General features: G+C 37.6%; 1 protein-coding gene and 1 non-coding gene across 2 annotated transcripts; one reads left to right on the top strand and one right to left on the bottom strand.

The window, feature by feature from the left end:
* Positions 1 to 271: 271 nt before the first annotated feature.
* On the top strand, positions 272 to 19,276 carry LOC137098341 (polypyrimidine tract-binding protein 2-like). The gene is made up of 17 exons (XM_067474501.1): positions 272 to 386; positions 1,753 to 1,774; positions 2,046 to 2,097; positions 2,621 to 2,784; positions 2,913 to 2,984; positions 3,090 to 3,161; positions 3,278 to 3,436; positions 3,834 to 3,944; positions 4,842 to 5,010; positions 7,092 to 7,169; positions 8,657 to 8,769; positions 10,466 to 10,499; positions 12,565 to 12,657; positions 13,155 to 13,271; positions 15,722 to 15,821; positions 15,920 to 15,997; positions 16,238 to 19,276. The coding sequence occupies exons 1-17, from the start codon at positions 379 to 381 to the stop codon at positions 16,365 to 16,367; spliced, it is 1,572 nt and encodes a 523-aa protein (XP_067330602.1). The 5' UTR covers positions 272 to 378; the 3' UTR covers positions 16,368 to 19,276.
* Positions 19,277 to 19,666: 390 nt separating this feature from the next.
* On the bottom strand, positions 19,667 to 19,740 carry trnan-guu (transfer RNA asparagine (anticodon GUU)). The gene has a single exon. It is a non-coding gene; the product is annotated as a tRNA-Asn (tRNA).
* Positions 19,741 to 27,757: the final 8,017 nt, after the last annotated feature.

The raw sequence follows: 27,757 nt of genomic DNA, 5'->3' as shown, positions 1-27,757 counted from the left end.
TGGAGAAGTTCCTTTTTTCTGAAAAAAAGTTTTTTTAAATTAAATCTTAAAGAAGAGACCTGGAAATATGAAAAGTATTGATTGTCAATGTATCTTCGCTAAAACAGCAAGACTGTACTTATTCTTGGTAGAGCTCAGCATTGTTCACTCATGTTGTCTTGGCTTTATGAACTGTATTGTCTTCTTTATATTATGACCAGGGGCAGAAGGGGCAATTTTACCATCCTAACCGGAAGGGGTGGCTATGATAACCTTACCCTTAGTTTCCACTAATTATTAAAAGAGACGAAGAAGAAAAAGAACGCCCATTTTGCTCACACTGTCCACGCTACGAAGTGAGCTTATATATTGCCAGACCGTAGTGGACAAAGAGCTGCAATGGACGGGTAAATATGTTCATGTTGCAGTTAATGCTTCTGAGTGTACTTTCTACCACTGTGAATATGGCACACACAATATAAGTCCTTCTTTTTAAAATTAAAATAACGTAATGCAAAATGTTAACGCTAGCTCTGCTGCGAACCATGATTCTGAGGTTAGCTAACAGTAGCTAACAACAGTGATCCCCACCAAAAAACCTGATACTGTAATGTAGTCTTGCTATTAAAAAACATAATGTAGCTTTTTTGGAGGAACGCGACATGACTCCAACATATATTACCTATTATTCTGGTTTTTCTAACTTAAGCAATGCAATAGTTTGCACGTTCGTTGGCAAAAGGTAGCTAATCAGCGGTATACTGTTGACCAAAGTGTTACCTTTTCTCGTGCGTAAAATGAATGTGTTTAGATATTGTATCAGCCAAAGCTCGCTGCCAAAAAGAGTGAGATAACGTTATGTCCGTTAAATGCCAGCATGGTAACGTTACTTACTGTAATGTTAGCTGTAAGCCTTGTGTGTTATTAATAAACCATGTCTTAACCTACATGGCAGGCAGGGCTGTCAGTACGCAAGTGTCCTTTGTCTGAAGCTATTGTATCCAACACACATCCTCTGTAGGTCTGTAGTGTAACGTTAACTTTACAACTCTGGCTGTTGATTTAACTTAATTAACGTTACCTTATGAGCGCAGGTGAAGTAAGCAATAATCATATGTAAAGATAGCTGGAGGTAACAATTTAAGAAATGCGATAAGAAATAACAGATGGAATTTATTCCTTAGAAATTGGCCAATCGTTTTTCCTGATATAAAGCAGGTTATACTTCATAATTGCGTTTTGTATTTTTAATGCTCATTGGATGAACTTTATTTGAACTGCTTCAACTGCTTGGAATGTGTTACACACTAATTTGGTGTTTGGGCCTTTCTGAAGCAATACTCGCATTTTAATTGGACTTGGGACCGGCACCAAGATGGCCCTTGGTGGCTGGGCAGGGCCACACCTGGTGGGGTGGGATTTGAACCCATAGCCTTCTGCGTACCAACCCAGTGCTCTACCACTGTGCCACCAGGCCCCCTCCCAGTCTTCTCTTGAAACAGTGTAATCATTTACTTAGTTGTGATGCTTATTATGTATAGATCGCTTTTTAGGATTAGTTAGATGCAAATATGTGTTAGATGACCCTTATCAACATATGCAACAGATGTTGCAAATATATGTTAAATAACCAAATTTAACATGTTGTAATTGAAAAACTAAATTGCATTATTTTCACCTCAACATTAGCTGAGTTGTTTAACTTTTTCATAAATCGCAATCTTATTTTCTATTGTATTTCATTTTTGATCTCTGCATTCTTTCCATTGGCAGTGATGTTGCAGTTGGTGTGAAGGTAAGTTGTTTTTACAAATTTATTGTAAATAACAATCAGCATAATTTTATGATTGTGTACCTATGGTAAACAGCTAAAGGATGTACGCTGTTTTTATCTCTTAACTATTCAGTAAGGTGGATTATAGAGATTATAGAGCATTGTCTTTAATGTTTACATAGTAGTAAGTTGTAATTTTGCATTTAATAAAACATTTTTAGATTTTCAAATCTAAAAAAGTAAATTTAGCTTAGTTTAATTTGTTTTGCTGTTTCCCCCCTTAACTTTCCAGAGAGGCTCAGATGAGCTCAACATGTATGGCAGCAGCCCCAATTCTATGACTGGTGAGATCAATCTTTAAACTCTGCCTGACTCAACAGCTTGTACGAACCATGCAATAATGGGTTGTCCTAGATAAAAGATGGCTTAAAAATGATGGTCCATGTGAAAGGTTTATAAGATCCATGTCACACATTCCTCAAAGTCTGTTGGCACCTCAAGTTTGACTGAGGGTACCAAAATATCAGAAAACGTACAGGGTTTTTTTTTCATAGAAGTTTATAAAGCTCCAAATTTTGATAATGAATTGTCATAATAAAAGCTGTTGGTGGTTAAATTTAAACCAGTAAATATATATATTTAAGCCATTAACTTGTGTTAAATTCTCTGTAAGACTTATGTGAGCAAATAAAGTGATTCTTACTTTCTGAATCTTCTTAGGGCTTTATAGGCATTGGTTTGCTCTTTTCAATTAATCATTTGGTGTAGAAAATATCAACATTCTCATGAATTAAGCTATCATGATTTTTATTTACACATGATCTGTTGCTTTAGCTTTTAAGTTATTAGTGTGTGTGTGTGTGTCAGCAAATGGCAGTGACAGTAAGAAACAGCGTCTGGATGAATCACCTCCCTCCAGAGTTCTCCACATCAGGAAACTTCCCAATGAAGTGTCAGAGACTGAAGTCATTGCTCTGGGATTACCCTTTGGAAAAGTTACCAATATACTTATGCTCAAGGGGAAAAATCAGGTAAACTATAGCAGAACACTGTAATTTACTAAATACTTTGAGGGTACAACAACATTTAAGTTCAGCAAAAGATATATTTCATTTTTATACAACCAAAGGACAGTGACATTGTCTGTCCCCCCCTCCAGGCATTTCTAGAGTTGGGTACAGAAGAAGCAGCCATTACTATGGTGAACTACTACACAGCCGTCACACCACAGGTTTGAAATTCATCATTTCCTATAGAATTCCATCCATCTATCAATTACTTTATCTCCCAGTTATACAAACTAAATTGTGTATTATATGGATCTCATTCTTATTAGGTCCGAAATACACCTGTTTTCATTCAGTATTCCAACCACAAGGAACTGAAAACAGATTCAGCTCTTAACCAGGTATAGACATTTTTATGTCTTGTACTGCTGTACGATAGTACTGCATGTTTCATCCGACAAGACTGATGGTACTGTTCTGCTTCTCACATGTCCAGTTTTTTTGTCTTTACACCTAGAGGGCTCAGGCAGTGCTGCAGGCAGTGTCAGCAGTTCAAGATGGAAGCTCTCCATCCTCTGACCCAGGAGCTCTGGATCTCACTCCACCCCCCAGCCCTGTCCTACGAATTATAATTGACAATATGTTTTATCCTGTGACACTGGATGTTTTACAACAGGTAAAAACAGAACACCTTAAAGACCCAGGAGTCAAATCAGTGCCAACAACCCCAAAGTCGAGTTTGATCTTATTCTTTATGTTTGGGTATGTTTGCTACTAAAACAGTATCTTAACAGCAAAACAGGACCTTTCTGAGGATGAAGAGATACAAGAAAGGAACATTACATTAATCACAGGATTTATTAATTAAATAATCAGCTTTAGATTTTGCATGAGGTGTTTAGATTACCTCAAATTGTAGTAACGTGTCAGAAACAGTGCCTATAAGTGTTGTTAATTGATTTTTACTTTTGGAACAAACATGATTCAGTCTACCTTTTGTAAGCACTACAATGTATCTATATTGCACTTAAAGGTTTTTGTGTTATTTATTATTAATGTTTGGATTATTGCAGATCTTTAGCAAGTTTGGGACTGTGATGAAGATTATAACCTTCACCAAGAACAACCAGTTTCAGGCTCTTCTACAGTTCAGTGACCCTGTCAATGCACAGCAAGCCAAACTGGTAGGTTTCCACAAACAATATATGAAAATTATAGCTATTAGGTTTTTTTTGTCACCAATTACAACTTACAAATGGCTTTAACAGACTGCAACAGACAGACTGTTTTAATATGTTTAAATATGTCACTTTTTTGCATCTATTTTCTAAACATTTTAGTTGTCTACTGATGCCTCTACCATGCCTCTAGTATTTATGTCTGTTCTGCTTGTAAGATGTGTACTCCTGCAACATAATATTTTCATGACAGAAATGACATTTAAAACACAGACATGGTCATTGTTTTCTATAGCTTGTCTAAGCTACAGAAAGACCAACAGCAAGCAAAGAGACAGCAGCAAACAAAATATGTCAGACAGATAAAACATCTGGAGACATTCATAGACATATATATTTTTCAGAGTTCATTAACAGCCTTTAATATACTCTGTGTCCAAAATACAAGTAGCATAGTTAGTATAACACACCACCTGTCTGATCTGAAAGACATCATTTACACTGATTTATCTTGGTATTAGCTTCACTCCTCTGTCCCCTGTTGCCTGTTAGTGCTCAACATTTAAATTAGACCATTAACGTATTACCCTTTAACCTTCTTGGCATAAATGGATATATTTGTCTGGCTGTTTTACACATATAAATCCCATGTATAATGTTTATCATGATCACAGTTTGTAAACAAATCAAAAGATCTGATTTAACACTCATGGATTATTTGTGTTAAAAAAATTATTGTTGTTATATTGTTATCAGGTTATGAATCTCTGGCTCTACCTCAATATTACTATTGTCCTTGAAATCTACCAGACTAGCAATATTTGGCTTGAAACAAGCTGTATGAGAAATGTAATTTTAACTCTTTCTTTCTTTCTTCCTTCCTCTTTCACTCTTTCACACTAGTCTTTGGATGGTCAGAACATCTATAATTCATGCTGTACTCTGCGGATAGACTTCAGTAAACTGGTCAACCTCAATGTCAAATATAACAATGATAAGAGTCGAGATTACACTAGGCCTGACCTTCCTACTGGAGATGGAGAGTCTACAAACAAGGATCATTCTTTGTTGGGTAAATGTTCCTCTTTCATCATTCCTCTAGCCCCATATCCATTTAGATTTTCCCCTGGGGCATTCATAATACTTTAGTTACAGCTGTACTCCCATTCATGTACTAAATTAAATAGAGCTCGCCTGTGACACATTTACAACTCAGCACCATTTCAACACATACATCCTCACCCTTTCCTCTCTACCTCACTTTTTGTGTTGTGTGAAAAGTTGACCTTTCCAAATCCGTAAACAGAGAGGGTAAATAGACCTTCATATAATACTCAGTTAAACACAAAAATTACATAAATGGAATTGTGCCCCTTTAGCAAATAATATCTCTAATCTCATGATCGCTTTTTAGATTAGCGAATACATTTTAAAATTAATTAATACATATACTTACTAATTTACCATGATTTGACCTTGAGATGCTTAAATAAGTATAAGATCTACTTAAAAATACCAGGAACACTCTGGATGTGATATAAATTACAAGAGGATCACAGAATATACTAAAACAGCATGTAAGTCCGGAAGTTATTACTGGGGAGGGGATGAAAAATAACCCATATACTATACACACTAGTGTCACGGTAAAGGGAATCTGGTTGTCAATACCAATAGCAATTAAATAGTAATTTTTTTATTGTGGCATGACATTTCTACTGCAGTTTTTGTCATATTTTCTCTGCCTCTGAAAAGCTTGGTTGGCTTGAATTGGGATTAGGGTAGGGTAAGGAGCTAGGGAATGTATTATGTCAATGAGTGTCCTTACTTTGATGGCTGTACAAATGTGTGTGTCTGGCAGTGTCATGTTGATAGGTTATATGCCAGTGTCAGTAGCATACTAATGTTTAAGCAACACCTAGCTCAGCTTTAGGATCTTTTGATTTGTTAGCCTAAACAAGCTAATATTACCCTCTGTTTACAGCTGTCGCAATTCACAAACAATATAGTATCAGTTCAACCTTGAACTCTTTGCAAACATGTGAACAGCTGTCTTTAGAATGTTAAGCTATTTTGAAGTGTTCTCTCTTTTTGTTCCAAATATTCTGAGACAAACATTCTGCCTTTTGATAGTCATTAGTTTGTCCCAGATCATTCGAATGAAATGCTATGTTTCGACTGGATTTTCTTTTCTTTGTTTACTTAAAAGTTGCAGTAGACCTGTAGTTACTTCTTATAAAACAATTACTGTTAGAATATCAGAACATATTTCTATAAACTGTAAATGTTACAATAATATATTAGTGGAATTATTTAAAATTTTAAATTAAGCAGTGTCTTGTCTTGGTGACTATGAAAGTTTGGAATCACTCACCACAACACTTGCTTGACACTAAAGGCTGGACAAGATTTTGTGTGTGTGTGTCAGAGGCGTTCACGGACAGTACAGAGTAGTGATCTTACTTTCGAAGCAGATGAAAGATGTTTGAAGAAAGGAGATACAAGCTTCAGTGGTTGAGATGATATGTAGTCGATGTTTAGTTATATTTATTACCGAGCTACAATTGTTACAGCTCCCGGGACTCTGAGGTCGATAACATAATTTACAAGAGACAAGAAGCTGCTGTTCAACAGTATGTTTCGTTATTTCTTTCTCTGACATGGATAGTGTTAAGTAAATATTAACATAAAGCACAAAGTTGGAAAAAAATCAAAACTAGGAAATGGAAGACTGGTCGAAATAAAGAGGTAAGCCTAGGAAATACACAGGATTATACATGCACACACAGGAAGTGGGGCATAACATGTAACAAATCTTTTTCAAAACTAGTAGTAGCACATATTTCTATTAACACTTTTCACTCTGTCATTATGCAAAGGTCAAATTATGGACTTCTTTCTTCTTAGGTTTGGGTTATTGTGTGTACATGGCTATTTTATCAGTATCAGACTTAAATTGACAATACAATGAATTATGCAAAAATTGAAGGAAGCGGAATACCTTATGAATAACAATATTTGTAGTTTAAGTTAGATAATGAATTTATTGGAAATATTGTAATAGGTTTAATATTGTATTTAATTTGGTTTGGTTGCTTGTGCTTGGTTAGTTAAATGTTGTTTGGTATAAATGTAGTTGTCATTTTCTTGTAGGTACCCCATCTGGAGCACTAGCTTCCTACTCTAGTGGAGGTGGTTACTCATCTTCTCTCTCCCTCTCACAGGGTGGAGGTATATTTTTCTTTTTTTCCTAATGTTCTTTTGCCATTACTCTGTCTTGTGGCTGTATCTTCTCAACTCGGGTCTTGCTATGGTTGTCAGAATGCACGAGGGCTGCTAATCCTCTCTGTCAGTTGTTATAGTGGCTTACTTTGTATTACAGGCATATCAATAGATAAAACTAATTCTGGACTTGACATGCGTAATTAGCATTTTAGTCCTTTGTAAAAATATGAAAGCTGTGTATTTTCCAATTATGTATAGTTACTGTATATTTTGATCAGAAACAAATGGTAGTTTAAAAGTTTAGAAATGTACAGATCTTCACAATCCTGTGTTAGGTGAATCTATTTTAAAACTAGATATGTGTTCATCTGAATCTATGGATTACAATCAGGCTGATCTGGACAGTAGCTGCTAAAGTAAAGCCAGTCAAACAGAATATTTTTTTTTATTTTTTATTTTTTTACTGTCAGAGTTGCCAAACATTTGGGTTCTAATTGCCACTTTCCTGAAGTTTCTTGTTTATCCCTTTATCAGTAAAGTTCTTAACAATCTATTGTGTGTTGTTGTTGTTGTTGTTGTTTTGTTTTGTTTTTTCCGAATTGTTCCAAACAAGCTAAAAGCTAGTTTGATGTACCTTTTGGGCTTAATTATGTATATAAAAGTTAGTTAAATTTTGGTAGACTTTGAAATTAAGATGTAAGAAATGTTTTTTGCATTTTTGGTTTAATTAAGCATGGTTTAGTGAGAATTTGGCGTCTTCTCATAACACACTATAGTAACACACTTTTGTTTTGAGGCTGCCCTGGACAGAATAAAGATGCCAGCTTGTATTCACTTATGAGGAATAAATGACTTTATTGAAAATGTTTTAGTGACATACAACATAAAGTTATGAAATCACAGCAGGTCATTTGTCATTTAACTTCAACTGCATTTCAAGTCAAAAAGCGAATAATCCTTAATAACACCTATTTATAGAGTAGGTGGACAGTAAATATATCAAGGATTTGATTCATTACCCAAATTTCCAAACACCATGATTAGATTATAATGTTTCAACGTAGCTAATAGTCATATTATATTTCCTTTATAACCCATTACAGTTTGTGCTGCCACCAATTGTAAACGGTTTGTAAAAGTTTGAATGTTCTGATAGTTAGTTTTTTTGCTAATTATGATGAAAAGCTCACCAACTCAAATATTGACTAAAAGTACATTTTCACAATGGCATCAATCATATCACCGTCACTGATTTGATGAGGTTTTTTTTTGGTTTGTTTTATTTTTAATTTAATTTAAAAAAAATCTCCTTCCATTTATTACTGTATGTATTGTTATGTGGCATGCTGGGGTAGTTATTTGACTGGGCTCTGTCTTGCATTTCTATTTAATCCATGTTACTCAGAGCATTAGCAGTTTAGTATGTTAACAATACTGCTGATGTGATCCATGTTTGATAGTGATTTGTTTATTGTCTTTTTCTTTCCTAACAGGAGCCATTAGTCCTCTAAGTGCCGCTGCAGCAGCGGCAGCGGCGGCAGGTCGTGTTGCTCTGTCTGGGTCCGGAGTGTCAGGGGTTCTGTTGGCTTCCAACCTAAATGAAGAGGTATGTTTACCACAATCATTACCTCACTGTAAATGAGTACCTCCTAGTTCTGCCTTATATTTCTCCTTTCAGCTATCCATCCAATACTGCTGAATGATTTTCCACAATAGATGACAGTGTGACTCCTGTATGGATGTGTGGTTTTGTGTGTTTACAGCATAAATTATTATTCATCTTCTACCTGGCACATGTAATGAAGATGGATTTAAGTCACAGTGTGACTTTCCCCCCTTAATATGCTAGGTGGTTTCAGACTCTTGCACGTGCCACACTTAGCACCATAAGGAGAAATGGTGCTAAGAGGAATAAGTGTATTTCTAACTCAATTCTAAACTAAATGGGTTTGTCCGGTGGTGGCCTAACTTTTCCATACTACTTTATAATTCTATCTGTTTCCTCTTTTTATCTATTCTAAATAAGCACCTCCTCCTCTGACATCTGTACCTCTATACCGACAGTACCTGTTAGCAAATTGTGTGTTCCATCTCTCCGTCAGCCATTCTCTTTCTGTCTCTCTCCATCTGTTTTCTCCTGTAAGAAGTAACACTATAGTAGAGTTGTGGTTTTCACACTTCCGCCCCCTTCTGGTAAATTCTGGTGCAGCAACTGTATCCTGGCTGTTTTGATAACAGTACACAGTTCTGTCCGGCGACTTATGGGCTTGAGTGGAGCAGGCACCTCTATACATTTTGAGTATGCTTAAAAGTCCAGTAGCTATGTGGTGTTTGAGTGTGGTGTTGCCGTTTGCCACTTTGAGTGTAAAATCTAGGGTTTGTTCTCAGAGAATGGACAGACCAAAATTTGTAGTCCCATTCAGTAATTTTTTTGCAAAACACACCCTGTTTTTTTCATAGCGTACAAGTAGAAACTCCATACACACTGGTCTTGTTTGGTGGATTAACTTGTTAGTTCCAGCACAGCTGCACATAATCATAGGCATAAGTTGAATTGTCTTATTTTTATAAGTTGATGACCAATTTCTATTTATTCTGAAAAGACAATGAGAAAAAAATCTTTCCATTGTTTATATACTGTACTATACTCAATACATCATTCTCTCACTGTCAGACAGTAAATGACAGTTCCACTTATGACCTGACTTGCCCTCTTTATGGTACTGTCCCCTTTTGGTTTTAAATCTGCTGCCACTCACTTTCCATTAACCTATGTCTTTCCTGCTTTATTCATCGTGACATCCTTTCTTTTCCTCCCTAAAAAAAAATGGAGAATATATACATATATATTTATTGTGCGTGCGTGCGTGCGTGTGCGTGTAAACAAATCAGCAGTCATTCAGACTCCGTTGATGTTCCAGTGATGCTCTGTTTACTGACCTCTGCTTTGGTTTTTGTCCTCCTCTTCTCCTTTCTCCCTTCCCTGCTTCCTTCCTTCACACCTCTGCCTCCCTTTCACATATTTTTTTTCTCCATTTATTCCTTTTGGCCTCTAATGTTGTATTCTCCCCTTTCATGTACATTTGCTTCAATTTTTTTCTATCTCCTTTTCCTCTCTTCACTCTTCTTAATTCTGACTACCCCCCACCCTTCATCTTTACTCCACCCCTCTTCATCTTGGAAACCACCATCTCCCCCCACGTCCAACGCTGGGCGGTCTGATTTCTACCTTCGTCTCTCCTCTTCCTCCTCCTCTGCTCCTATTCTTCCTGTCCTCTGCTCTGCGGTCTCTCTCTCTAAAGATGGTCACGCCTCAAAGTCTCTTTACCCTCTTCGGTATGTTCAACCTCTACTATTCTATCTGTATATCTCTCTCTGTTAATCCAGTTTTGTTCACTTTCTTCAGTGATGTCGTGGACACGTTTATTTCTCTATATCTTTCTGTATCTTTGAGCCTCCCTCTGTCATATTGTGCAATACAGAGCTCAAATCTACATGTGTCTCTAAAATAGTCTGGGAGATGTGTATGTTTGGTCAGCTTATTTCTTATCTGATGAGAACAAAGACACCAAAATCATTCATGTGTGCTCAAAATGCATAAAAGTTTGCGGTGTGTGCCCAAGTGACTTTAGACATATATGCAAGGAAATAAACATTGATCCACGTTCAGTGTCTTATCTTAAAATGGATCGGCCAGCATGGTGTGAAACCTCCAAATTTAGATTTGAACTGATTTGAAGCAAACAACAGATTCTGAGGTTGACTGAATTACCAAGACAGCACCTTGTTCAAGAAATTGTTAAAAATGTTGCCTTAAATGTACGAAGTGTAACTTTCTAGTGTGATCTGAATTAGCAAGAGTCAGCTGTGCATGCACAGCATCTCCTTTTTAGCACAAACATCAACATTTACTGTAGGTGAAGAATTTACCAAATTTAGCAAAAGTAAAATTAGTGTGAACAGGGATAATGAGTGGCGATATAGTATGTGATGAAACCTTGAAACCTATTATCACAGCATATTCAAGGTTTAACGTTACACAGCAGAGAGTTGAAAGGTAAACAACATTTTCTGTCTTACTGGCCTGTCTGGTACACATCACACAGACCAATATAAAATATTTTTACAAATATGTCTTACATCTCTTTGGTGCCTTTTAAACGGCTTCCATATTCTCCTTGTTTTCACTTGAGGCTGCAGCTCTGATTGCTCCACCACTTATTCCTCTTTTTCTCCGTCTAAACTCCATAAGGTTACTGGGTGGATTTTAAAGTTTAAAATCTCTGACCCAACAAATAGGTTAGCTACATATAGTTGCTAAATATATAGCTACCTAAACTAACCTTATCAGTTGACATATTGCTACTTGGTGTGGTTGTAGATTAAGACACCGCACCTGACACACAACATAGGTTTTCCTGCATTCAGAAAGGGGGCTGGGAATTCAGATGTTCAAGATATAATCTGATTTAAACCCCATGTTTAATTATTAGAATTGTCCCTGTTAAATATTTATAGAACATATATACAACAATGGAGCCTTCAAATTACCAGAAACACAAGTTATTTCGGTGTTTTTGTTCTCTCCACATAAATGGTTAAGTTGATCATGACATTCTATTGTACTCGCTAAGACTCATTCCTGCTGTAAAAAAACTGCATCTCTTTCATTCTTTTGCCTATTTCTTTAGAATCACTATTGTTGTGCAACTTTATAGTTAACCTGACCTAAATCAGACATACAAAAAGTCACATTTAACTGTCAGCTGGACCAGAAGTTTTTATGTTTTTGTCCCTACGCTTACTGGACCAGTATTAGCTACTTCATTGTATGCAGAGATTAAAATCTGGCTAAAAAGCCTAAAGAGAACTTTTTCTCTTTATACAGAATGTTCTTTCTTAGATTAGTATATATCTGTCAAAATCTTTCGTTAAAGGTGTCTGTTCACCTACACCTCCATTTAAAATCAATCTGACATGCTCACACATTGTCCGATCAAAATATTAATTGGTTGGTCAGATGCCAAGCAGTGTTAACTGTGTGTCAGTGGTAAGGCTCAGCTTAGACGTGTGACTCTTCTCACTGAACGTCACAAAATTAAAGTACATGGTAACAAAGAAGCATTTGGAGTTTCTAGTGGAAGTCAGATGGGAAGATTTCATCTTATATTTTCATTTGTCTTTCTAAAACTAACTTGATTCTTTCCATCATTTATATCTCTCTTTTTTTTTTATCTCCGTCGGCTCCATCTGTCCTGCTCTGTCTGTTCTCAATCCTGCTTTCTCTTGCTCACTCTCTCCCTCTCTCTGCCTGCCTCTCTCTCACTCTCTCTCGCTCTCTCTCTCTCTATCTCTCTCTCTCTCTCTCTCTCTCGCTCTCTCTCTCTCTCTCTCCCATCAGGAGTCTATGGTGATGTGCAGAGGGTGAAGATCCTCTACAACAAAAAGGACAGTGCTCTAATCCAGCTGTCTGATGGCAACCAGGCTCAACTGGGTGAGTCCTGCTTTTTTGTAATATCAGTAAATGGCACATAAATTATCAGTAGGATTTGTTTTTTAATTAAATTTAGAATATTTTAAGTTTAGTCTCCTTACTTGCTAGTCCCGTTGATCAAGGTATTTTATTCAGGTATATGAAAGCTGTGCTCTGGATAATGAGAGTTAAAAAAATCCTTGAAACTATCTCTAAAACTGAAAAGTTTCATAACTGACCACACTAGGAATTTATGAATTACTGCTCAAATAACCAAATAAAGTATTCTCTGAAAGAAAGTATACTTTGCTTTGTGTAGAATATAAATATATATTAAGAATATAAAATCACTTTTAAGGGTTAGCTGTGTTTAAATAAATAAATAAATAACACATTGGTCCTTTTCTCAATAAATGTGTAAACCACCAACAGTGTGATGTTAGTGGTTTCATCTTTGTATTAAGGTGATATAGTAGCATATGGCATCTGCTTATGTTTTCTAATTGTCTCTCCTGCAGCTATGAGCCACTTGAATGGTCAAAAGGTGTTTGGTAAAGTGATGAGAGTGACACTGTCAAAACATCAAACTGTGGCTTTGCCCAGAGAAGGACTGGATGACCAACGACTTACTAAAGGTGAAGAAATACCTGCATTGTGGAAGTGTCAGTATCTTTGTGGTTGATTTTTAAACATGAGGTTATAATCATGCCAGGTGAATAGTAAAGTAAGTAACTTCTGATGGCTAATGCAAGATTGAATATTAATACATTTTAGTCAAAGGCACCTTTCAGGTCACTCAAGGTCACCAAATGAAGGGCAGAATATTCAGGAGACATGGGGCTGTGAGGCTAAAGGCTCTGGAGCCCATGGTACTCAAGTCTGCAGAGGGTGTGGAAATAAGCCCCATTGTAGAGAGTACAAGAAGGGTAGTATAACTGTAAGAGCTCTGAATTGGAGCTGTTGAAGTGTGGTGGTGACAGATTATATGGATGAAGTCCTGGTTATAATTCTGAATCAGTTAGTTTGTGGAGAAGCTAATGTTAGTAACCAGATAAAAGGGAGTTACAGTAATCGAGACATAGAGACCAGACTATGGATGAGGATATGTACTTTGCAGGCTAAGAAATAGATGATGGCGAGAAATGTTATCATCTTTATCTTTCAAGTGTTCCCTTTCCTCTTCTCTCACACCAACTATCTTCATGTCCTCTCTCACTGTAAGCCATAAATCTCCTCTTTGGTCTTCCTCTAGACCTCCTGCCTGGCAGCTCCAACCTCAGGATCCTTTTACTGATATATTCACAGTCTCTCCTCTGAACATGTCCAAACCACCTCAATCTGGCCTCTCTGACTTTATCTCCGAAACATCTAACATGAGCTGTCCCTCTGATGGACTCATTCTTGATCCTGTCCATCTTTGTCCCTCCCAAAGAGAACCTCAACATCTTAAGCTCTGCTACCTCCAGCTCTGCCTCCTGTCTTTTCTTCAGTGTCACTGTCTCTAAGCTGAACAACATCTCTGGTCTCACCACCGTCTTGAACACCTTTCCTTTCATTGTTACTGATACTCTTTCATCACACAACACACCTGACACTTTTCTCCAACGTTCCAACCTGCTTGCACTCGCCTCTTCACCTCTTTTTCTCACTCTCCGTTGCTCTGAACCATTGACCCTAAGTACTTTAAGTCCTGCACCTTCTTCACCTCTGCTCCCTGTAAACTCACCGTTCCACTTGGTCCCTCTCATTTACACACGGGTATTCTGTCTTGCTGCGGCTAAGCTTTATTCCTCTATCCACCATCTGCCCTTCTGCGTTCCTGTCCTATAGACCAAACCTGCCCATCACATTCTCAAACATGTCCTATATTCACAACATTCATCTACATGTCCATTGAAATCTGCCCCAATCAGCACTCTCTCACCTCTGGGGATGTTCTGCATAACTTAATCTAACCCACTCTAGAATTTCTCCTTCTCTTCTAACTCACATGCTACCTGTGGGGCATAACCTCTAACAACACTGAACATCACACCTTCAATTTCCAGCTTCAGACTCATCCTGTCTGATACTCTTTTCAGTTCTAGAACATTCCTCACAAACTCTTCCTCTTCGTATCCGACCCATTGTTAAACAAATTGAACCCTTCTCCTGAGCTTCTAGCTTTGCTACCTTTCCACCTGGTCTCCTGGACACACAGTATATCCACCTTCCTTCTCTGTATCATTAAAATCAACTCTCTACCCTTTCCTGTTATAGTCCCAACATTCAAAGTCTTTTGCTGTCAGTCCTACACTCTTGGTTTTCCTCTTCTCTCTCTGCCTACAAACTGGTCTCCCCCCTCTCCTTCTTCGACCAACAGTAGCCCAATTTCCACTGGCACCCTGCAGACCAACAGCACTAGTGGCGGTTGTTGTTAACCCGGACCTCGTGATTATCCAAATGCTTTTCAAGTTAACGCTTTAATACTATGAAACATACGTGGTTTAAGTGGGTAATCATAATGTTTACATATTTGTACAATAGGTAAAAAAAAATTTAGCAAGGGCTTACACTACACATTAAAGAAACTAATTATTACAATTATTAAAAAATATATATTTTTAAAATGTTGTAAAAGTTGTATTTTAGTGAACAAATTGGTCGAGCAAAATTCACCTTGATTATTGATCCAGGACTCCAAATTAAATTAATAAAAATGTATTAACAATAACCTGCATCATGTTGTTAAGTTAAGTTTCAGTTCTTTTGCTGTTTGTTACATACACATCTAGCTAATGTCTTACTATAAAACACAGTTTGTGTTAGCTGATTATGTGCTGAATTTAACTTTGTGCAAAAGTATGTTGTTGTTTAATCCTATATCTGTGGCGAATGTAGGGAGGTCAAGGTATATGATCTCTCCATAAACACTGACGTGTGTTCACACCTTTGACAACTAGCAACCAGAGTTTGGAAGGCAAAAACCAGAAAAAGGAAAATCACCCAAAAAGGCAGTTTGCATAAAGTCAATACAGTGTGAAGACCTTAGTTCAAATAATAGTCATCAGTTGTTTCATATAAAAAGGTTGTTGTTGTTTACCAGATTTCTCTGGCTCACCACTCCATCGCTTCAAGAAGCCCGGATCCAAAAACTTCCAGAATATCTTTCCACCCTCTGCAACACTTCACCTCTCCAACATCCGGTAGTACAACAGTAGTTAGGCAGTACTAACAGTAACTTTGTGACAGTTGGGAAAATAATTCATGAATATGATGAATATTGAATCTTTTGCATACCCAGGGACGGCATTGGAGAGGATGACCTACGTCTTCTGTTCTCCAATAGTGGAGGAACTGTCAAGGCCTTCAAGTTTTTCCAGTAAGAAACAATTCAGTGTGAAGCTCTCTGACACTACAGATGTCTGTTATTTGTCATGTCTGTTTTCCAGTACATCTGATTTTAATAATGAAAAGTAGATGATCTCTCGAAAACTCGCACAATGTCTTCTGAAATTTGTACATACAGAATTAGTGGCTTGTTATGCTCTGGGTTGATCTGTCAAGAAGGTAAACAACAAGAACAATTTTTACATGTTTGTTTTGGCTGTTTCCTCCTCAGGGATCGTAAGATGGCCTTGATCCAGATGTCATCGGTCGAGGAGGCGATCCAAGCATTGATTGATCTTCACAACTATGACATGGGCGGGAACCACCATTTGAAAGTTTCATTTTCAAAGTCCACTATCTAACCCTCAGAACTGACTCCTAAACCTTAAGATCCATAACGAACGCGGAAGGCAGTGCTATTGTCTTATTTTGAACTTTTTAAGAGTATCCTCACACCTTAAATTGAGTAGTACAGTACAATGATTTCATCACACGATGTGATGTCCAAAGCTTCAAATTTTAATAAAAAGTGAAACAAAAAATAGTTTTTTGGTAAAATATTGCGATAATTAGTTTGCACATCTAAAAGATCATTGCTAAGTGCAAATTGTTGTTGTGTTATAAGCACAGCTTTTTCTTTGAATTGTCTGAGATTTTAGGTTTGCAATGTAATGAGTGATTTATCCACTTTTATTCCCAATCAAATGCCATTTTTAACCTTCACACTTCTTCCCTATTCTGAAATGAAAAGTTTGATCGTCACCTTTGTCTGTGACTCCATTCCCTTGTCTGAAGTGCAGGTTTTCATGCACATGTTCCCGTTGTGCTATTCGCTCCAAAGCTCACCTTGTTCATTTGTGTCTATAGTGTTTTCACAATTTAAAAACAAAATAATGACATTAATATCTTGGACATTTCATCCAAGCCACAAGCATTACGGAGTAGAATGTGTTGTCCTGAAAGGTTAAGATGTGATTCACCCTTATTTGCAATGTAAATGTGAGCAGTTTCACATTACCAGCACCCAATGCTACTTTGTTGTGGGGAATTTAGCAACGTAAACTAGAACAGCTGACTGCTTTTGGCTGTTGCTGTGCTACACACACGGACTTAAAAAGGGGTGGCTTCACAGATTTTCAACATTCAATGGCTCTTGCTTGGGCAGTACAAATCTGTGAATTGTATTAATCTTTGCCATTGCCTGTCCTCTATTATTCCTCTTTAGGAATACTAGAACCATCTTAGTAGGAGAAACCAGATGGCGTCCCCTGAACTGAAAACCTTCAGCTAGAGGTAGAGACATTTTGATATGTCAGTGAAGTCACTCTTTAAAAATTTAGTTTTACACTAGTCAGACATAAAAAAAAATTTTAGATCTCGAAATTCTCAGTGAATTTCCTAACCCTATATCTATAACGGCTTTCGGATTGTCCCTTCAGTTGTCGCCACAGCTACATGTCTTCCAAACTTTAATTTCGTAAGAGTTTTTACACAGGAAGCCCTTCCTGTCGTAACCACCCCATTTTATCCACGCTCGGGTCCGGCACCAGGGTGGCCCTTGGTGACTGTGCTGGGCCGCATCTGGTGGGGTGGGACATCCAACCCAATGCTATACCACTGATCCACCAGGCCCTGCATTTCTTAATCCCATTTCCATTAAAAAAATGTAAATCATTTAAAACCTATATTTAATTGTAAGTAGTACCAAGAAAATGTATTAAATGTTGAAAATTAAAAGAAAACATTTGCTCATTTAGATTCGAAGTTGGGACAGGAACATGTTCACTGTGATGCATAACGGCCGTGTTTAGGAACTGAGACAAACTGGTTTAGTTGTTTTAGTTTTTTCTCATAGTTTATTTATATAGAATTTGAGCTGCTCTGTTGTCTTTTCTTTACTTTATAGGGCTCCAAATGTTTTCAGTAAGTGGCAGGTCTGGATTGTAAGCAGACTTTTTGAAGCATCTGGACTCTTTTACTAGTGAGCCGTGCTATTGTAATACATGTGGTTTGACGTTGTGTTGCTGCAATAAACAAGACCAGATGGCAGCATATATATTGCTCCAAAATAAGTAAATATCATTTAGCAAGTTATTGTCTAGTTCTAAACATGCCTTGTTTTTGGGGACAAATAAGTGAGAAGCCTCAGAAGAAGACTCAGATTCTCTGGGATTCTTGTTTTATATCTAAAAATTATATTGTCCTCATGTTAATGAAATGCGTTAGTTGTTAAATGTTTATTTTTTTTCCATTTTCAGTTCCTTGTTGTCCCCTGTCCCAACCTTTTTTCAAATGTATCCTTACCGTCAGTTTTATGAGCTTTTTTTTACCATAATTTGTCAGTTTGAATATTTTATTTTTACAAAAATAGGTTATAAATGATTTGCAAATCATTGCATTGTCTCTTATATTTTATAATCATCCACACTTTTCTGGACCTGGGGTTTTTAGAATAAGTAAAATGTACAGTGTTGTGCCATTTCAAACCCCAGGACTCATTTTATAATCTGTGAACAATCACTTTGAAGCTATTTCCACATGCAGCAAGTTATAATCTAAGGGAATGTTGGAAGGTATTCTGGGAAATGAGAATCATCATTTGAAGGTCATCATCTGTAGTGAGGAAAATTGAATATCCTCCAAATTTTCATTGCAAAATAACCTGGGAATGTATAACTCTAAGACTGTAATTATATTGAGGATCTAAAGGTGGAGCTTTCCTGGAGGAGGAAGTTCCTGTTTATACCTCGTCGTCGTCTTTTGCAAACCCCCACTCTGAGTGGGTACAGACACATACACAGGATGCATGTTAATGTTTAGACGAGGTTTCAACACGTGATTGTGGTCTTGGTCTCTGACTGTTGGAGGAGACTTGTTGGGACCAAAATACGTGGTTTTACTGTATTCTTTTGTGTTTGGAAACACTTTTACTGGTATTGTGTGTGGATCCAGTGTTGTAAGCCTGTAGAAACGCAATATGTTTTGGAAATAAAAGTTGTGAACCATGTGAGCTCTTTATCATACAGATGCACAAAAACAACACGGCCACTGTCTGAACTGAGCTGCTCTCTGGTTCTTATTTGCAGTTTATTTTTGCACTGTTCGCCTTCCAGGGGATTGTTGTCAATGTTTCTACTTGAGTTCCGTTTCTATTGTGATAAGAATCAGATTGGCACAAATTAAACGCTTTTTCTACAAACCTGCCAAAGTTAAATGTGCGTGTGTGTGTTCAGACCTCTGCGCTCTGAATAAATTTATTCTACTTTCTTCATTTCTGTCGCTCTGCTCTCATGTCTTTGTCTTCACTTTATAGCTGTTGTGGGCTTTCTACATTTCTGTTGAGACATGAAAAGATTTTTGCAGAATCATTTTTATTCCTCTTAAATTTCAAACACAAGCAATTTTTGGGAACAAATCTCTTTCAGACCTTTTGAATCTAGTCTCTCCTGTAACTGAAGATATTCGGGTTGATCTCTTCATGCTTCCACAGCCTCTTTCATTCCATTCGAAGTCGTCCCATAACCAGAGCTCTAATGTCTATTCTCTTCCTATGCTTTCTATCAAATTGTTTAGTGACTAAGAACATTTACTAAAGTATTTTACTGCACCACATTATTTTAAATGAAAACGATATTTTAATTAAAAAAAAAGAAAAATCTGACGTCCCTGGGTGGGCTCGAACCACCAACCTTTCGGTTAACAGCCGAACGCGCTAACCGATTGCGCCACAGAGACATCTACTATACATTCCTACAAATTCGAATATTTTGAATAATATAGCCATTAAACAATCATTATTTAGTTACCTACATGTTCTCAACGGCATCGTGGTCAACAATGTTTCAGATACTTTTTAAATCAGTAATTTGTATATTTTTTGTGGTGTACTGGGAGTACACACACACACATAACAGTAAAGTCTGTACTTCAGTTGAAGTAGTACTTGTAGTTAAGTACTTGCACTTTTAATGGCGTACTGAGTGAATTTCTGCCACATCTGAATTAATCCCCTTTTTCTAACCATGAAATGTCCCTTCCCGGGCTCCGTACGTTATAGTACGGTATACTGCTGGTTTGGCACATGAAGAATTTGCATTAGAAGGGATCACTTTAGTAAGTACCGTATAATATATTTACTTCAGAATGACCAGTTATATAATAATAATAATAGTATACCATTTTGAAAAATGCCATTAATTGGTACTTGCAATTTTAAAATATTAAAGTACATTTTGCACACTATGGTTTTACTCATAGACAGATCTTGAGCATTTTTCTTTGGCTGTTTTAATGTCTGTGGGGATTTAACTTTTTTTAGGATTATTTTGATGCATCTGTCAGTTTACACAGTGGCATCTTTCTTAGACCTTTTGTACCTTGCAAACACAACATCTTAGTAAAAATACTTGACCTCATGTTTCAAGGCCAACCTTCTTTTATAAGCTTCTATTCTCCAAACCCACTATGACATCATCTGGATGGTTATTACTAACTGCAACAAGTAAACTGATGTTGAGGTGTAGAATAGGTGGTGCAGTCAGTTGGCATTAGATGCAGGTCCTCTCTAATCTGCCAGAGGTCAGTGTGAGCCAAGTCCTGCAGCCAGCACCCATCTACAATATGTTTCATAACCCAGCCCTGTTACATGACCTACTGCACACACACATACACACACATTATACATGGAGCTACACCAACTGTATCCAGGATAAGATCATCAGACAGCTGTTAGCTATGACAGATGGTAGATAGCAACCTGATATAACACTTCATCTTATGGACCAATCACTTCCTGGCTTACCTGCAGATTCACCTGTTTGGACACAAGGGTTCATTTCTGTTCTGACTCATTGGGCTTGGATGGTGTGAGCTTCTAGTTACTCATATCATTTCAGCACAGAATTGTGTTTGTGACCTTGGCATCAGTGTGTCTGGCAACCTAATCCCAACTCAAGGTCAATGTAGGCATGTTTTCAGAGCTTTCACCTGCATCTGGCATTTTGTAAACAAATCTAATTTACGCACTAAATTTCCCAGCACTATGTTGCCATGCGGTCAGCAAGTAGCTTTTAACCTGCAGCTCAGAGAGACACATTCAAGACAATAACACCTCAGTTCTCTCTAGTTGGAAACAGAATGACATGAATAATTCTCTCCTTCTCCATTGTTTTAGCTGAAAACAGGATTTGCTATAAACTGTTAGAAATGATACAAATTATTATTATTATTTTAGTATATTTGCTCTTGAAGCTTGGTGATGAACTAAATCTAACCAACTGGCAAAGCAGTTGTTGAGTGAAGCCACTGTAATACTTTTTTGATTTAGATTTTTTTTATTGTGCAACAGTACAGATACTTAAGCCACACACACACACGCACACACACAGACACACACACACACACACACACACTTGGCCTAGGGGGCTCCCCCCTTTTGATGCTCCTCATTCTTCTTATTTTGTTGCTAGAAGAATAAAATAATTTCATGTTAGTGATGAACTGGATCAGGAGTCTACAATTGCATAGATAATGCAATTATGTCCAAATGACACTTTTGCCTGTGAAGTTGGAATAAAATATTTTTTACCTCTTCTCATAAAATTATTGTGACAATGTGATTCATTCTTGATAGATAAAGTGCATATCTTCTCAAAACTTTATTGATCACAGTGAAAACTATGGCACAATTAACTTTTGCAAAAAAAACAAAATTATTCCAACTTTTTGAGCAACAGTGTATATTGTAGGTGCACAGGTATTTTTTTCCAGTGCAGGATGGTGAAATGTCCCTTCATATTTCTCTCGAACAGTTTTTCGAACATCTGCATCTGAACAAGCATCTGAAACTTGGATGTGGTTTTTATGTAGTAGCTGGGCCAGGCTTAGTACCTAGCACATTAGTACCACGTGCATTTGACTTAAAACCTTTACAAGCAGTTTAATTATTGTTAATGTTTCATATCAAAATACACAAAGCTGTAATCGCTTACAATGAACATTTTTAATATTAATAGCATACATACGTGGATTTTAGATTGTTATAACACCTTTTACTGCTTTTCTAAAAATTCCCCCTCTTATGAGCATCTGGCCACCACATTAAAACATTTCTAGAGCGGCTCATGGGTAAATCTACAGGTAAGCCAGGTTGATTGGATATTTTATGGTTTGTAGAAATTATGTATCTGCCAAGTGATCTTAATAATAACAATAAATTATTATTAGTATATCTACGTGTTTTGTTTTTATGTTGTTGTTGTTGTTTGGATGAACCTGTGACAATTCCGCAAAGGTAAGATACATCTGTGTTTATAAGGGGATAAAACGGCCTGCTAATGTTTGTGTGTGTGTGTGTGTGTGTGTGTGGGAGGAGGGGGGTATGTAGAGCACAACCTATCACATAAATAACATATATTAATGAGATTAGTTCCATCTTCAGCTGCCATCCATCTGTCCGGGCACTCATCTATCCATCATCCCTCTCACGCTCAGCCAATCAATACCTGATGTCAGGATGAGGTAAGTGATGACTTCAGAGTCATTAAGCGATATGATAGGCTGACACAGTGCCATCAGCAGCCTCTGCTGAAAATGGATTGACCCCAGACACCCAGGGTTGTATTTCATTGGTCTCTAACACACACACGCACACACTGTGTTGCTGGCCCAGTGAGGATCTCGTATCTCCTGCCATAGAAATGGATTTTCCCCTGCAGACCACACATGGCAGATTCATATGTCTATTGATTTAGATGAGATGAACTGAATGGGATGAAACAAGATAGGCCTCTGAAATAAATTAGAATTTAATGAAATTAATCTGTTCAAAAGCAGCTACATATAGTGGCATGGAAAAGTGTGTATTTAGCCGCTTTTCCAAGAGAATTGGTGATAAAACGTACAAACACAACGTGCTAAAGCCAATAACACACAAACAGTTAATAATAATCCTCCACACTGATTAAACATTCAAAATCCAGGTGATTCCATTGGGTTCACATACTTTTTCTTGGCTCACTGCGCATAAAACTTTCATTGCACTGGTGTGAAGTCTCAATCAGAGCTCAGTGAGGAGGTAATAATGCTGACATCGTCATGAGTCACGTCACAGATGTGGAGGTGGTCACCGTGAAAAGTGTAATGCAGCAGCTGCATGTTTACAGGAACACACTCAGCTATTTCTACATCCGGCTCCTCTTACCAGTCTGTTACTGGAATTTCTCACTTGAGGACGAATCAGGACAGAACACTCACACACTGGATTCAATCTGAGCCCTGAACATGAGAACAGGGGTGTTGTTTGAAAGACAAACCCACATCTCTGGTGTCAGACACACATCCACCCACTCCACCTCCACCTCTTACTGCGCTATAAGATATTGCACATTGTGATGTCCACAGCGCTTCCTGGTAGGGTTGAGCAGCTTATTTTTATTACTGTTCCCCACATTCGTACATGCTAAAGGGCCAAACACGTGTTTGTTTGTTTTTTATTGTAGCATGTTTCCAGGGCACAGGGTCATGTACAGGCATTTGAAATGTTGCTGCTCCCTCCATGTAGGGTCAAATCCAGCACCATCAGCAGCATCTCACAAATCTAAAGGAGAATTTTCTACAATCACCCAGAAGACGCTAAAGACAACACTGAATCTTCTTTACGCACCTTTGGTTTGTTGTCTGTAGCATGGATCATTCATCTGTGCTGTAAACGCCCATTGTCAGCCATCAACCAATTAAATACAGAAATCGTCAGCACATATGCAGATGATGCTTGTTTACTTCAGACTGCCATAAAAAATAAAGGTGATTTGGGGCAACATTTAATAACTTAAGGGCCAAGTGCTCCAGAATAAAGAAAGATGTCACCCAGTGGAACAGTTTGTTTTTTGGAAAATGGAGGTCAACAGCTCAAATGAACGAGCAAATCTAGGCTGCAGACAGACTGAGATCCCACCCCCCAACCCTCAGAGTAGAAGCAGCTCGTTTTAGTGGCTTTAGTGTCTGTATGAGAATTGTTACAAATATGATTCATTTAGAGAACGACCTTAAAACATGCGGTTAACAACACCAGCAGGTGGTTAGTGTTGTAGTGGTGGGTACAGCAATTGTAAAAATAACACTACGTGTTCTACTACTACCGTACTACGAAAGATTGAGTAATGATGATAAATACTGAATGATTATTAGTAAAGAGAATGAGACAGTGAAAAAGAGTAAAAACCACTTAACCACCACATAAGTTGTTTCTACCTGCTGTTAATCAGCTGCACTAAACTAGTAACAACTTATTCTTTATTATTCAATATTAAAGAAAACAATCTTCAATATCAGTTACTTTTTGGACACAGTGACACAGTAATTGTAGAAACTTTATATTACTTCATAGTAGATTTTGGTTGGGGGATTTTTTCCTCAATAACAAACCAGAGACAGGAAGATTCTGAAAGAAAAAAGCACACTTTACAAACATCCCGAAATGTTGTAGCATAATAGTCATTAAATATTCATTACAATAAATTAGGACATAAGAATATAAGAATTTAATAATTTAAATAAGGTGGAAGAGCTAGTTCACCAAAAACACGTAATGTGATAGAGGTCAGACCTGCCTAATAATTCTTCTCTTTATCAAATCATCTGGTTGTTGTTTTTCTATTTTTTCTTTTAGAAAGTCAGAAAACTCCCGTCAAAATTTCCCAAGGTATCATTCTGTGACTCAGGAAGTGCTGACAACTGTTAGTGAAGTGTTTGTCCAACCAACAGTCCAAAACCCAAAGGAACTCTGAACTGTCTTGTATGATTAATAAAATGTGCAATAAATCCTGATATTTAAAAGGCTGGATGGATATATATATATATATATATATATATATATATATATATATATATATAATCCATTTGGAGCTACTCCTAAATAATTTATTATCCTCACTCCTTACTCACATTTTAGTGCACCATATTATAAAGTAATCTCCAGTGTCTATTAAACCTTCAAAAAGAAAGCTGGGCCTCTTCGAGTTGTCTTTATTATCCACCTCTAACAGTAACCAGTAGAAACTGTACAAACCTACACAAATTGTCTGACACACACGCAGATCTGATCCTCTGCAACACAGCATGCAGAATTGTAGAAAATTAGGAAGAAAGACTTTATTTGTCCCTCCAAACTCTCATTATGGTGGAAACATACTTCCTCCCCTCAGCCAGAGGAGGAAGTGAGGTTGAATGAATGCCATTATGTTCTGTGTGTGTGTGTGTGTGTGTGTGCGCAATTGATGCGCTGGCTCTCAGTGTCACGTTTCTACCATTTGTCTCCCTTGGAAACAGAGAGAGAGAGACTTAAAGCCCAGCACAAACAGGAGGACATCTGGACCTGTCTCCTTCTCTATCTCCAACTCCCCTCCCGCCTTTCTTGCTCTCTCCTCCCCCTTTATTCTTCCCCCTCTTCCAGGCGCTCTTCACTTCTCTCTCCTCCCTTTTTATCATACCCTGCTCTCTGTCACTCTCTGGGGGCTATCAATCACTGTTGCCGTGATGGCGGCCGGGCTGTAGGTGGTCATGCCAATGGCAGATGGCTCTTTATCGTTGGAGCCCTGGCCTCTCCATGACAACCGCAGAGAGCAGGAAGTGACACATCCAGTCGAGTGGAGAGAGATTCATCTGGACAAGACACACACAGACAGGTTTGTACATCTATCTTTGTGAGGACACTCACTGACATAATGCATTCCCTAGACACTTACCCAACCTCAATCATCACAAACAAAATGCCAACCAACAGCCATGACACAAGGCTGAACAATGGGAGATTATTATCACATAAATACCTTTTTCGAGAACAATATTACAACAGCAATTTAGTTTGAAATGTATTTTTTTTGTTGCTTGTTTTCTGTATCATTCACCACATTTCTACAGATCCAGGACTTGTGGCCTGGCTGTAGACTGTGTATGAGGATTTATATTCACCAAGGATTTAAATCTGTTCTTAGCCACCTGCGTCGTATCTTTCTCTATAAACCCAGGTATCATCTGCATAATGTGCATCAGGGGCTACATTAGCAAATTCTTTTTTAATCATCTCACAAAAGGCCTGCTCTATGACACTCGTGCTCTCTTTAGCTGCAGGTTTCACATGGACCCCAGGACAGGCTGTTTCTAAATGACAGTGGGGACTGGGGATTATTTGAAGCATTTAACAAAAAGTATATTTTCACATTGCACTTTAGGGTTTCAAAAAATATGTTTTGTCAAATTGTGACACTGATTTGAAAACAATTTATTGTTCAGCTTTTATCTACATTAACCCTAAAACAAAATCTTAACCCTCAAAAAAACATTTTGAAGCTGTGAGGATTGGACAGAATGTCCCCGCTCTCACAACCTATAGCAAAGCAGTAACAGAGGAAACAATGAGGACAACAGGGTCATTGATGGAGGTTTCAGTGCACGACTACTCAAACCTATGAATTAAGTGCATTGTTCCTTTTGGTTGGGGAGAATTTGAGTTACGTCCTCAAAAGTGGTTTTCCATCTGAGTAAGCCTAGATTAATTTAAAAATCTATTTTTAAGAAAATAAAGGATCAGAACAGAAGTCACTTTTTAAATTTGCTCTTTTTTTGCTGATGGGATTCCATACATCCTACCTCTAAGCTTTATACCCATGTTACAGTCAGACTTAATTTCTCTCTTTAACTTCACTAAAAAGCAGCTTGTGATACCAAAACCTTTTCATTTTAGCTTGAGCCACTACTTCTACAACAACCTTCTTCGTCTACGTGATTTGAGATCCTTTTTAAACAACACTTGTCTTATCTTTAGCTAAAGAAACAATAACTTGCCTGTTTTATCCTCAGGACTCCCTTACTTAGCTCCAGTTGGGTTTTTCCCCCAGGATTTGCTGTTCTTTTCTAACATGACAGTTTTGATTATTGGTGACTTTGTTTGTGTGTTTCTCTTAATGGATTTCATCAGACCTCAAGACTCTTTTAATCTTAAACTAAAAATATCAATCATTAACCTCAGGTTTTCTGTGTGGGAAGAGGTGTTTTGATACCAAGGTACCAGTTCTCCTTAACCCACAGCTCCCACACTAATTCTGTTCTGCCCCTTAAATCCACTCCTCTTTGTTTTTTGTCAAGCTTTCAATGCCTCAAACACAGTTTTAGTACCCATTAACTCCAGGACCTCACTATATTAATGTTTTTTTATAGCACCTGCAAAAATGATTCTATTTCAGTCCAGGTTCACTCTCTCCACAGTGCAGAGATGCTCTTTTTAAGGTTACAAACATTTTACTACCTTAACTGTACTTGACCTCAGCTCAGCCCTTGACACCATAGACCACAATGTGTTAATCATCATCTGAAAAACCACAGCCAAGTGACAAACCCTGAATAAATGAGTGGAGAAACAAAAAATGCAGATTCTTCCACACACATTCACTGAATGTTAACACCATGAACATTCAGTAATTCTCTGTGGTCTGTACAGACATATTGAACAGACAGAGTGTTGGTCACAAGCACATCTCTACATGCTAATGGGAACAGTGACATCTGCATTCAGATCTATGGGATCTAAATGAATAACACGCACAAACACACACGCATGTAAGGTGCCTGACCCACAGGGACCTACAACTTACCTAAAGGACACTTCAACATATGGACAGGAGTAGCTGGGATTCAAACTGGCTCTGGCCCTGTGATTGGAGGACGACTGCTCTACTTCCTGAGCCACAGCTGCTCT

Source organism: Channa argus, chromosome 14 (assembly GCF_033026475.1).
Source record: "Channa argus isolate prfri chromosome 14, Channa argus male v1.0, whole genome shotgun sequence".
NCBI lineage: Eukaryota > Metazoa > Chordata > Actinopteri > Anabantiformes > Channidae > Channa > Channa argus.
The sequence above is the reverse complement of the archived record's forward strand: the minus strand, read 5'-3'. Positions and strand labels throughout refer to the sequence as shown.

Bases quoted from the DNA above. Each gene is read 5' to 3' on its own strand.
- LOC137098341 (XM_067474501.1), top strand. The intron at 2,785-2,912 runs GTAAACTATAGC...CCCCCCCTCCAG, and splicing joins TGCTCAAGGGGAAAAATCAG to GCATTTCTAGAGTTGGGTAC. The intron at 15,998-16,237 runs GTAAGAAACAAT...TTTCCTCCTCAG, and splicing joins AAGGCCTTCAAGTTTTTCCA to GGATCGTAAGATGGCCTTGA.